The sequence below is a fragment of the Vicugna pacos genome, chromosome 6, assembly GCF_048564905.1.
Source record: "Vicugna pacos chromosome 6, VicPac4, whole genome shotgun sequence".
NCBI classification, from domain to species: Eukaryota; Metazoa; Chordata; class Mammalia; order Artiodactyla; family Camelidae; genus Vicugna; species Vicugna pacos.
The window spans coordinates 87,378,640-87,391,275 of NC_132992.1; the positions used below are offsets into that span (position 1 = coordinate 87,378,640).

The 12,636-nt window shown below is 52.9% G+C and overlaps 1 protein-coding gene across 8 annotated transcripts in view; it reads right to left on the reverse strand.

Moving 5' to 3' along the window:
* Positions 1-569: 569 nt before the first annotated feature.
* Positions 570-12,636, reverse strand: part of SYNE3 (spectrin repeat containing nuclear envelope family member 3) — a 95,566-nt gene continuing 83,499 nt past the window's right edge. For 5 of the 8 annotated variants that reach the window (XM_031679373.2, XM_072963663.1, XM_072963665.1 and 2 more), the window contains one exon: positions 5,737-8,182. In XM_031679373.2, the coding sequence (XP_031535233.2) occupies positions 7,982-8,182 (201 nt within the window). In that variant the 3' untranslated portion in view covers positions 5,737-7,981. Of the gene's footprint in view, positions 4,589-5,523; positions 8,183-10,974; positions 11,166-12,636 lie in introns of those variants that run through there. The other 3 variants (XM_072963669.1, XM_072963668.1, XR_012073810.1) reach the window with 2 other exon arrangements.

The window sequence follows — 12,636 nt, forward strand, 5'->3', positions numbered from 1 at the left end:
GAGCCTTCGTTAACTGGGTTCACTGGCCAGTTACTAGACTTTCCACGAACATGGGATGTGCTGTTTCCCGTCTCCTGATTCTAGAAGTCTCTCTCCTGCCTGCAGCTTCCAATGCACTGGGGGTTGGGAAACCAGATCCTGAAACCTAAGAACTGTTTGTTAAACAAACCGTCACTGGGGTTTTGCTCCGGGCAGCTGGGAGCAAAATGCTGGGAAGGCCCTCCTGTTACCCGACTGGTGCCTAACCTGCCGGGGCCGTCGCTGCTCAGAGTGCATCTTGGAATTTCCAAACTTTGCTTGGCCCGCCCCCACCCCTGAGATTGTGACCTGGGAAGCCTGGGGAGATGCTAGCCAAGTTTTTGAAGATGCTCCCTAGGCGACCCTGCTGTGCTCGTTGGACTGAGAGCCACTGCTGCCTTGGGTTCCACCTCTGAGTAAACAGGCCCTGGTTCTGCCCGGAGTCAGAGCTGAACCACCAGTCAGCCGTAGCTATCTGGCGTCTTTCTCCAGATAACCTCTTCAGACAAACCCCTTTACCTCAGAAAAAGAATTTCCAAACCACACAATGCTCCATAGACCAAAATAGGTTTTTATTTCCAAACTTAAAGCAGATACATTTTAGAAAACATAAAGCCACGGCAAAGACCTCAAGCCCTTTGAGAACACGGCTACTTCCAACTTGAACAACAGGAAGGGGATGAAAACGTCATGTGACTTGAAAACAGAGCCCTGGGTAGAACGGGCCAGCGTGTCCCGCCCCCCTCCCACGCCCATCAGGGAAGGCAGGGGCGGCGCCGGTTCTGGACCTGATGTGACCCCAGATAACACGCAGGCTCCAGGATGGTCATTTGCCGTCGGCTCTGCTTGTCTTCCCCGGAAGCAGAGTTTATTGCAAATGCATGTTTTACAATCACAAATAACATGATGGGAGTGGCTCTGGTCCCAGGCCTACTGTTTACATAATAAAACGTTTTAAACAATGAAGTTAGTTTGCTTTGGACAACAAAGCTCACACAGCATCTCCACACACACACACACACACACAAACACACACACACACACTCCACCAGGCCATTGTCTGACTCACCCTTTACTGACTAGACCAGTCCAGCCACATGAGTAGCTGATCAGCACCAGGCGAGTGTCACCAGGTCTTGGAGGGCAAAGATGCAGTGACTTTGCCCCTGTGGGCTTGACCGAAGGTAGAGTGAATACAGGAAGGTGGCCAATGCCTCCAGATGGGGTTCTGGGAAGATATGGGGCCCTCTAGTTCCCAGGCCTCCCTTGGGAGGGGAGACAGGAGAAACTGACACACGCATCAGGCTCACCTGCTTTGGGATGAGACTGCTGGGCTTTTGGACTTGAGATGGAGGGGGAAGTTGTCATTCCTCTAAAGCTGGGCCTGAAAACTTGCATTTTTCTTTCTTCTGGCAGCTCAGGTGCTCCACAAATTCTATGAACAGCCCTAGTTTGTTTGTTTGTTTGTTTCTTTCTCTCTCTCTCTTTTGTTTTGATTCTGAATACATGTTTAAAAATCAGACAATCCATTTATTGTTTAAAAATCTGTGGTGCACAGCAATAAGCAGGTTATTTCTACCCTTACATAAATGACTGTATTGACCTTGTATACAGTCAAGTCTTCCCTCAAATATTTTAGGGAAGAAAACATGGAATGAACATAAATAAGCAAACGAAGAGAATAAAGCTGACCCTTCCTCAGGGGAGTCCTACAGAATCAAACATCAGTGAGAAGAGAATATAGAGCTGGCAATTCCTCCACAATATGTATTTAGATCATAAGAATTTCAAGAAATAGTGGCAGAGAGCAGAGAAATGGACAGAAACCAAGATATATGTATCTTCAAGTTGTTAAGTGATTTCCTTGCTTTTTAGCATCTTTGAACATCACTGGTTTCTAAAACACACAGACAGACACACAGAGCAAGAGAGAAATGCGCAAACTAGGACCCACTGAGCTAAGTCCTCCTCCGCCAGGGCTGGCTGTGTGCGAGAGAAAGAGAGGGCTTTGTTTTCACACCAGCCTGAGGGAGTTTCCAGGCAGAGAGCTCAGGGGTCAACTGACCTTCCCTTGGTGCAAAGAACTGCAGGGGGGACAACCAGTAGCTCCCATAAGAGGCAGAAAATGCTGGAATCGGAGGAAATGTAGTGGGTCCAGCATGGTCATCCTGAGGTCCCCATAGACCATGGGCTGGTGGCCTCTGTTTCCCAGAAGCCCAGGGCTGGAAACGGGCAGCGCGGCTGTGCTTCTGGGTGGAGATGAGTGTGTAGTCACACACACACCAGAGTCACACAGAACTTCTCTGTCACTTCTTCCTCACCGGTAAAACTTCTAGAACGTGCATGGCCCCTGCCTCTGGAGAGCAAATGCCTCCTTTAAGCCGCAGTGCAGGGAGTCAGAGCTGCCCCACAGGCCAGGGCGTCACAAAGCCGACTCCAACGTCCCACAGCCCTGCGAGAGGTGGTATGTTTGTGCTTTTCCAGGGAAGGTAAGCGTCTGTCCCCTGGCCCCCAGCACTTCTCCCAGCTGTCGCCAGCTGCCTGGAGGAGGGGGCACCAGGAAGAAAGCCTGCCGGCCCTGCTCTGGGACGTCACCCTCAACCAGCCAACCAGCTACCAAAGTGGCAGGAGCCCAGGGCCTGGCAAGCAGAGAAAAACAGCCAGGCCTAAGCTCCCACAGAGAGGCCAGGAGCCCCTCATCTCAGCGTCCATGTCGCAAATCGACCATCCACCCACGAGCTGATTGCTTTCAGGCAGGCTGCTAACCCTTTCTGTGCTCTGGTTTCAGGGTCTAAAGACATGACCAGGATTTCACGGCATAGGCTTTTGGAAGGAGTCAGGGCCACCTTGCAGGTCCTTAATTTGTTTCTTGCCTCCCATTTCCACCAGAACAAGAGGAGGGGCCGACAGCCTGTGTTCTGGTGGTTGAGCTCAGAGGTAAGCGTTCTCCGAAGGAAGCCTGGGACCCTTTGGGGAAGTGAGGTCCCTCTGTGTGATTACTGTTCTCCATCTGGACGAGGTGGTTGGGTACCAACATGGAAGCCGCTGTGCTGTCACCATGACAACCGTAAGGCAGGCACTGGAGGGTGCTCAATTGCCTGACTGCTTTTTAAGCCTGACTGTTTCTTTAACTGATCTCCTTTTAGACGGTGAACTTTTGTCTTTTTAATTTCTTTTTAGAAATGAATTCCCCCTTTTTCTTATTTTGACAGACAGAGGCCTTTCTCTTGTAATTGAAACTGAGGGAGAAATGATGGTTTAAGTCCTTCGAATCCGCTCCTCTGTTGGAGGCACCGTGAGCTCTGTCAGCTGGACGCTGGGAGCCGCCTCCCCGCGTGGGTTTGTCCCCCCATGTTCCCTTTCGAGGCCTCAGCGATCTGCTAGAAAGTGGGAGGTCAGCCTGGAAAAGCTCCGAGAGCCTTTCTTTCTAGGATTTGCACCCAGGAGTAATTCATGTTCCAGAAGAAATTAAAGCAAATATAAATTTCCTGGGCTGAAACCAAACACAAAAGTGTTAAACAAAACTTCTCCCTGGGCCTGCACGACCAGGAGTGGGGAAGGGACACCCTCTGGCCGAGCAGGGCACTTGATTTATTCGCTCATTCCCAACTCTTCCAAGAAGGTGGGCCCAGAAGTGTCCTGAGTGTGGCAGCAACAGCGGTGACACTCTGTGGAAGGGGAGGGCCTCGAGGACTCCAGGACCCCCATCACCAGGTGAGGCAGGTGGAGGGCAGTGGTGGAAGGTCATTCTCGCCCCTCAGTCATGAACATCTCCAAGTTCCAGTGACAGAGTATGAGACCAAGACATGGAGGGTCAGGAGGACGAGGGCAGAGCCATCTAAGTGCCACTCCAGTCCACTCTACCCCTCCTTCTTGCTAAGAGATGCCCATATTGTTGGGGGACATGCTCCCAGATCCCCACGCAGATGCAGAGGAACCATGTGACACCATTCTGACCAGTGAGATGGTGACAGGAGTGTCTGGGTGGGCTTCTGGGAAAGCTCCTGAAAAGTAGGGCTTTTCAGCCAGCTCATTCCACTTCTTTCTGGAACCCAGATGAGAAATCCGGAGGTGGAGCAAGCACATTGGGCCATGAGGTAAGCGTGAGGAAAAGGAAAGGGGGCTGCAGAATCCTTGGCCCTGACGTCCTTGAGCCGAGGAAATGATGCCAACCACTGCCCAGCTCTAGACACCTCAGGATGAGGGAGGAGCAACACCGCTGGTGCTCAAGTCAAAGTTGGTGGGAGGAGGGATTCTGACGCTTGTAGCTGAATCCAGGGATTGCCCCTCCAGACAGCAGCCCACCATCATCTCCCCAGAATATCTAACGTGGCAAGTAGTCTGGGGCTTGTCAGGGCTAATTTCCCCTTTACCAGTGGCCAGGGGTGGGTGACAGGGAACTCACCCAAGGTCACACAGCTCTTAACAGGAGAGCTCCATCTCCACCTTGTTCAGCACTGAGCAGTGTCACTCTGTCACCCAGTGGCTGCAGAGATCTACCCCCACTTCTGGAACGAACTCCCTGAATTCACTGGGTGAGCAGGAGCTGTAGGGACCTCAGTTTCCTCACCTGTAAAATGGGCATAAGATCAGAACATGTCTATAAAGACATTGATAATTCAACATCTGCTCCATTCTGCTTCCCGGTCTATGTTTTAATTCAGCCCATTACCTGCTTTCTGGGGTTAGCTTGTCTCTCCCAGGTCCTAGACTAAGGGAAGTGATTTTTGATAGGGAACATCTTAATTAAAAGAAAAAAAAAAGAAAGGAGGAGGCCAGAACTGAGAGTTTTCTGAGGGGACTGGTATTAGGTACAAGGATGTCAAACAGGTTTTTCTCACATGACAAGTGTGATTGGCTGGCTGTGGCTGCCTGGACTGGTTTTGAGAAGGACTGTGAGGTCTGCTGGGGCTGGAAAGAGGGAGGGGAAGGGCTCGGAGATCAATTACTAATGCCTGCCTTTGTGGATGCAGCAGTCGGGGTGGATGCCCAGGGATTTAATGCTGGGCCTGTGGTCACAGCTCACTGCCTCACCACCTCTCTGTTGCTGACCCAGATGGGTGACAATCATACTGGGGTAAGAGCAGCAAGGGGTGCCCCCACCCAATTTGCTGAGCGTCCATTAGAGAGGGAAGGTGGGGCATGATCCTGACTGGGCCAGGGACACAGGAGACGCGCTGGAGGTCACCGTGCTGCCACCAGCGTGTGACATTCAGATAACAGACTTAAAAGGAAGCCGCAGTCGTCTCAGGATTCACTGAGCCGGCAGGGACCTCTCCCCACTCCCACTGCCCCCAGGCATGGCCACTCTGGGGGTCAGGTGTCCCTCATCAGGGGAGCAAGAGGCAGCTAAGGTGGGTAAGCTGCAGCCTTGATCATGCTCACTCGTGTTTCTCTCTGCTCCTGCCCTCCCGCCCTCCCCTCCTCCTCCCTCTCTTTCTCTCCCTGCTTCTCTCCCCTGTCTCTCTCTCTCTCTCTCACACGCAGACACACACACACACACACCTGGGCACAGCGGTGATGTTCCCTTCTTACCACCTCTCTCCCTCTGGGGGTCAGAGGAAAAATAAACACACAGAGGTCCCACCGGGACACCCTTTCCACAAGGCACTTTAAAGCTCTTCGCAGTTGGTGCTCAGGAAGCTAGAAAGAAAGTCGTAAAAGTCATAATCGTCTGCACCCACTTTCAGCAAAGGAGATGACACAGTCAGCGGTGGCTGTAGCGTATCATAGCTGTATTTATATGAAAGTAATGAAAATATCAATTCTTTTTTTAAAAAAAATTATGCAAACAAACAGACTCTAGGGCATCATTGTCAAAGTTTAAAAAAATATAGTCACCCCCACCCGCCAGCCCACACGTGACAATGACAATGTCTCCCTCCCCAACACGCAGGACACGTGACACAACTGCCTTCACCTCAAACAGCTCTTTGTTTCCGAGGTCACCTACAGGGGGGCGGCACTGTCCTGCGCAGGGCGCCGCCTGGGGGCAGCAGTGAGTGACCAGGATGGGCTCCAGCCATGCTGTTTCTCGCTGTGTGGCCACGGGTGTTACTTCCCCTCTCTGGGCCTCCACCTGCTCACCATGACGTGGGAGAGCGGGAGTGGAGAAGTTCGAAGGCCCTGGCCACACCGCTGACCTTCTAGGGCTGGACCAACACAACCCAGTGAGCATCTGGGCTTGGCTGCCTGGGCCTGAGGTCGTGGTTCACGCAGCCCCTGATTTTCCAGTAAAGCGGTCAGTCACCTGCAGAGAATGGCCTGGTGGTTTGGTTTCCAGACATCTTGAGAAAAGCATGCTTTCTGAGTCAGCACCAAGAGCCCTTCTCGGCAACACTGTTTTCCTGCCCGGTGAGCACCCAGCGAGTATCCAGCTCTTCCCAGTCACAGGGAGGCCGCTGAGAGCTCTGCCCAGGCCGGGCCTGTGCCAGGAAGGAGGGGTCCGGGCGCTGCAGAGAGCAGTGGGGAGGGGCAAGGCGCTGGGGGGCTGGACCCTCTTGGGTCTTCAGTTTCCCCTCTGATTAAAGGCCTTTCTTGGTCTGAGGATCCCCTCGTTGGTCTTCTCTGTGTAGCTGAACGGACAAAAATCAATTTGCAAAGAGTGGGCACTAAGCATCTTTTAAAAAGGAAAACCTAGTGCTGATTTAGGGAAAATCTGATCCAGCTGTGAAGCACTTAGGAACGGCGTCAGAATTCCCTGGGGAGAAAGGGACATATTTCCAGCCTCAGGGCCCAGCATAGCATCAGCCCGGCCCCTTCCCAGGTGGTGGGTGGGCCGGAGTGCAGAGCCCCTGCAGAGGGGCCCGGTGTGGGGCGCCTGGACCCTGGGTCCCTTGTGGGCACGTGTGTGAGACACTCTTGACCCAGAGGACCAGCTCTCTCCAAAGTCCCTTCTGGAAGGCGGAGGGAGCGCGCCTCAGACAGGCCGAGCTCCACAGCTGAACTGTCACCTCTGTCTTGGACCCTCGATCCCTGGTCCCTGGTGTGGCAGGTGCTCCCCTCCGTTCCTTCAGCCTGAGTCGTAGGTGGTGAAAAACTCAGCCCAAGGAACGCTGCTTCCCCGGCACTGTCGGGGGCACGCTGCACGTGGAGCGTGTGCCCCGTCCCGCGTGGGAAACTTAACGGCAGGCCTTCTCTCCTTTGTTTGCTCCCTGAACAGGGCAGAGAACACACGGAGCACGAGCTGAGCATTTCCTGCAGGCCCAGTGCCCCGACCGCGACCTCCATCGCTGGCCTGGGCTGTCAGGGCTCCTGCATGCACGTCCCCGTCCTGCTCTGCTTGCTCATCTCTGGGTCTGCTCACCGTGGTTCTTCTTTTCCCCCCTTAATTTCATTCTGTCACTTGCCACTTTTCACTGCTGCCACTGGGCCTGCCCGGGATCAGCGCCATTTCTGCTTCTGATCCACAGCACCCGGTCTGCCGTCATCCCAAAGCCTAGAGGAGCCTGGCTGTTCTCACTGTGTGGAAAGCAGGAGCGCCCGGGCTCCGAGCGAGGGCCTGCGCTGTTCTTCCACGTTCACCTCTACGTGAACATCTGGGTCTGGGGCTTGGCTTCTGGGTAGGAGGGGGCCATAAAAGTGACATGTTATGGTTCCTGCTTTCCAGGGCTGACTGCAGACCGAGGCAAAAATGCCACGCGATCCCACTGGATACGCAAACTGCTAGGAGTTTCTCCAACTAGAAAGAGAGGTCATATATGGAGCTATAAATCCTGAGCACTGACATACAGAGCAGATAAAAAAGCTGGCCATTACTCCCATAGTACACATTTAGTATAAACAGACTAAGACAACACTGTATAAAAAGTAATATTGTTTTGGGAACGTCGATACAGTATTTACACGGATGCAGCCCTGCCGGCTCTGGCCTGCCCCGGTTTCCAGTTTCCTCAGCATCCTCTGGAGGAGCCCCGGCTGATGGAAGTTTGGAGAAGAAAGTCCCCTGTGTGCCCGCAGTGGGCTAGGTGGGCGGGGGGCCGTCGTAGCGGAGCATGAGCGTGAAGGAGCGGGCAAAGTTGTTGGCCAGCGTGCAGCTGCGGTCCTCTTCCCCGACGGGCAGCAGGAAGAGCAGCAGCAGGAAGCAGAGCAGGAGCAGCTGCAGTGGGAGCGCCACGCAGCACGCCTTCCGGCAGAGGGAGCTCAGCCCTCGCCTCCGCCGCGCCTGCGGAACCAAGCAGGAGACGTGAGTCTCAGGAGGGGAGGGCGGAGCGATGGCAGGAGCTGCAGCAGCTCTGGTGGACTATCCCACTGCACAGGCCTCAGTTTTCCCATCTGTGAAGTGGGACTAATGTCAGTTCAGCCACAAACAAAGATCTCTGGTTTCCTCAAACCACTCAAGGCATGAACGGAGGCGGGGGAAGTTACAGGCTGTGTCATTTATGACATAAAGCCGAATGAGCATGCGTCCACAGAGGAGACCTATCTTCCCACAGGTGCCAGGCGGGGTCAGACCTGGCTCACCCACCAGCTCGGCTCACGTAGGGCTGCCTCAGTCTGTCGGGGCTCTAACTTGACTCCTGAAATTTCACATTGCCTGCTTCCAAGTCTCTGACCCATCCAGGAGAGGGAGAGAGGGTGAGACAACAGGTAGACCCACCCTTACTTGGGTTCACACCACAACTGAAAACCTGTAATTAACCGTCTCCCAAACGGAGCTCAGTTTCCAAGGGTCCTGTTTCTGTTGACTCCTCCATTTTCAGAGATAACACTTTGCTTTTTTAAGTGAAAACTTGTGCCTTGGCCATCATCCCCTGGGGAAAACAACTTTGACAGTTCAAAGCTGTTTTTGCATTTATGTGTTGACGGGGGGGGCAGCCTTTTTGAAGGACTCCTGCCACCCACCCGGTGTCTATTCACTTGGAGCTCACATCTTCACTTTGAGGCAACCTGGATTCTAAAATGCTCTTTAAACTAGATGACACATTTTAACACGATTCTCAAATGCTCAGAAAACACATGTGCACATGGGCACGTACACACGCAGACATATCAGCACGAACTACCTCTTAAGAAGCCACAAAGAAACTGATCATCTCAGCCCTTCCCAGATCTGGGAGTGTCTCCATGCCTCAGTTTCCCCATAGAAAGCACCACCTGCGTTCTGCCCAGTTAGAACTATCCAAAGAGAAAAGGGGCTTCCTCCATCAGTGATGAGCTCCCATTCCATAGGGTGTGGAGGCCGAGGGTCGATAGCACATGGTGGTGGGGACAGAACAGGTGATGTCGTGCATGGTAACTAAATGCTCGAGAGTCCTTCAAGATCTCCCAGGAACCTGAGAGTCCAGAGTTTTGAGGAGTTCAGGAAAGATGAGTTAATCACAGTAAATGCCAATCTTCTGCCATTGATGAAAAAGGATATTGGGGAAAGGAAAAGTTTGGAGTTCTGGATTCTAATCCTGGTCCTGTTATTTCCTAGCTGTGTGACCTAGGACAGGTCACTTAGCCTCTCTGAGCTTTAGTGCCTTCATCTGTTGGGGCAAAGGGAGAATGAAACCTGCCTATCAAAGTCAGAAAGGTAAGTGAGGCAGCGCAGGCCATGCTGAACATGCAGTTGGTGCTCAGCAAATACTCATTCCTTTCTTCTTCCAGGGCAGATGGGCAGATCCTACCAGCCCCCTGAGCTTCCCTCTGCAACCAGGTGCCAGGAATCAGATGCCATCAACCTCCTCAGATCCATCAGAGAGAACACTGCCCTCCCTAAATGCCAGCTCTTGGGCCCTTAATAGCCCACACATCCTCCTGCCACAGGGCCTTAGCACAGGCTATCCCTTCTGTCTGGAATCTCCCTCCTTTCTCCAGTGCAGCTGGTTAGTCCCTACTGGTCATTCTAATCTCAACTTGTGAGTCACCTCCTCAGGGGAACCGTCCCTGATCTAAGACAAAAAAAGCTCCATTACACATTTTCATGATACCAGTATTTTTCCTTCAGGTTACTAATTAAAGTCTGTGTCCCCTTACACTCCTTGCAGGCAGGAGCCACATCAGTTTGGCTCATTGCGGTATTCCTAGTGACGTTCAGTAAATATTTGCCTAATGAATGAAATAATGAAGAAAAGGCTCTTTCCCTTCCTGTGCATCTGGCCGTCTGCTCCTCCCTTGGTGCCCGTGGTGTGACGGCACGCTCACTGACCCATCTGTGAACGGTTGGCACTGTCCTGACGGCACCCCCAGAACACCTGGGCTCCCTGCATTAACGTACACCGAGCACCCCTTGGCCTTGCGCTCAGCAATCCACCTCACTCACGGGCTTCCTGAGTTCTTGCCCTATTCTGGGAGGTGGGCTTCCTTGTACCCATTTCTCAGAGGAAGAAACTGAGCCCATGGGAAATAACCAGCCCAAGGTCACACAGACAGGCTCAAATTGCCAGCGAGGCTCCACAGCCAGGCTCTCTCCACCATCCCACGTGGCATTGTTTCTCATAAGAAACAACAGGCACAATGACAAAAGCCCGCCTGGGCCTCTGCTGAAGCTGGTCCTACCCTGACGCGGGGCCTCGAGTGTGGAAGTCACACTGCATCACCACTGGGGCTTTCAGGGTCTTTCCCAAGAGCTGGCTGGGCCTCATTCTCCAGCACAGAGATGCTTCCAGGTCAGTGCCGAGAGCTCAAGGTGACAGGAGGGGGCCGGGTTTTCTCTGGCGATCCGAGGTGGGCCAGCACAGTGCCCCTCTCTAAACTCTCACTTAGCAATTAGTGTGGTCCCTGAAGGCCCCTCTGACAGACTGCTGAGCCACCTGCTGGCTGGCTTCCTCTTTCTGGGTTTCCTCTAGGACCCCCAGAAGGGGGCTGTGTCTGGGGTCCACTGCATTGCCCTGACTACTCCAGGGAGCCTGAGAGCGTCCACAGATCCCCCCGCTGGGCCCTGCCCATGACGCCTTGAGTGTCTTCACTAAGCGCAGTTACAACCCAAGACTCGCTTCCCAGGAGCGTTCAGAGGCCGCAGAGAGTACCCACCCAGGGACGGGAAGGCAGCGCCTGCCATGGGGCTGGGTTAATGTTTATCTCCTGGCTGGGGCGGCTCTGCATGCGATGGTCAGGCCCCAGGACTCTTTCTCCAGACCCTTGGGCTGGCTTTGGAGCAGGATGGAGATGAAGAGCTGAGCTGGCCTTTTGGAGGTGGTTTGGTTCATTGGTGGGAGGTGACTCTGGATGGAAAGATCGGAGTGTCGTTCCTGAAGTGAGGACGGAGCCTCATTCGGCAGCAGGTGTATGGGCACAAGTCTCCCTTTCCCTCCTTCCCTCTTCTTTCCTCATCTGAGATCCATCCATTACCAGGCTCTTCTGAGCCTAGGGCAGAACCAAGGGCAGGGATGGTCCAGGGTGACCCAGAGGCACCTAGCTTGGAAGACTGGGTAGTGACGATGCTTCACTGATATGGGGACCGAGGTTTGCTTGGGTGCAGGGAACACAGTGGGGTCAGCTTTAGAATGCTGAGTCTGAGGGGTCTCCTGAGCAGACGTCTTGCAGGCTTGGGCCTCAAGACTGAAGCTAGAAGGAGAGTCCCAGACTGCAGATGGACAGAGGGCGTGAGAGCCCCAGAGTCAGGGAACGATGCCAGGCCAGGGGAAGGAACCGCCAGGGAGAGGGTGAGTCATGAGAGGGAAAGGGACCCTGGAGAACCCAGAGGGTGCGACCATGGGAGAAAGAGGTGCTGTATTTCCAGGTTCTCTGAGCAGCTAATGCTTATTATTTATAAAAGAAATGAAAGCAGCTTTACAGGCAAGAAATCCAATAGCCATCACCTTAATCATGTAATCAGAATTAGCATCACCAACATTGGAGGCATATGGACATCGTGTGTCTCCCAATAAAATGCACTAAGAACATGGCAACAGGGGGAGGTGGGTTTATCTCAGTGGCAGAGTGTGTGCTTAGCATGCACAAGGTTTTGGGTTCAGTCCCCAGTACCTCCATTAATAAATAAATAAACCTAATTACCTACCCCCTCAAAAAAAAAAAAAAAAAAAGAAAAGAAAAGAATACGGCATCACTTTTGAGACATTCCTGCCAGCAATGCTCAACAGGGAAATGTGGGGAAAACCCAACTTGAGGGACACTCGACAAAACATCTGGCCTGCATTCAAGGTCAAGGTCAAGAAAAACAGAGGACTAATCCCAGCTTAGAGGAAACTAGAGCGATGTGACAACTGAATGTAATGTGAGCCCAGTCTGGATCCCAGACTGAGGGAAAATAAAAGGCTATAAAAAACTGAAAACTTACATCCTTACAATGGAATATTATTCACGGAGGAAAGGAAATGAGAAAGCAAGTCACAAAAGGACATGGAGGAAACTCAGATGCATTTTGCTGGTGAAAGGAACAAGAGAAGTGGTTGCTAGGAGCCCTGGGGGAGGGGAGAGGGAAGGGGCGGAAGAGCTGGGGAGAAGGTGAAGGCAGTGAATTCGTTCTGTGTGACACTGGAATGGGGGACGCATGTCAGCATACATCTGTCCAAGCCTACAGAATGTGCAACAGAAAGAGGGAACCCCAGTGTCGACCATGAACTTCATGGAGTCCCAGAAAGCAAGCTTCCACACCAACGCATGATGCTGATGTTAGGGAAAACATGGGAGACGTGGGGAGGAGAGGGCACATGTGGGGACTCTCTGATCTGC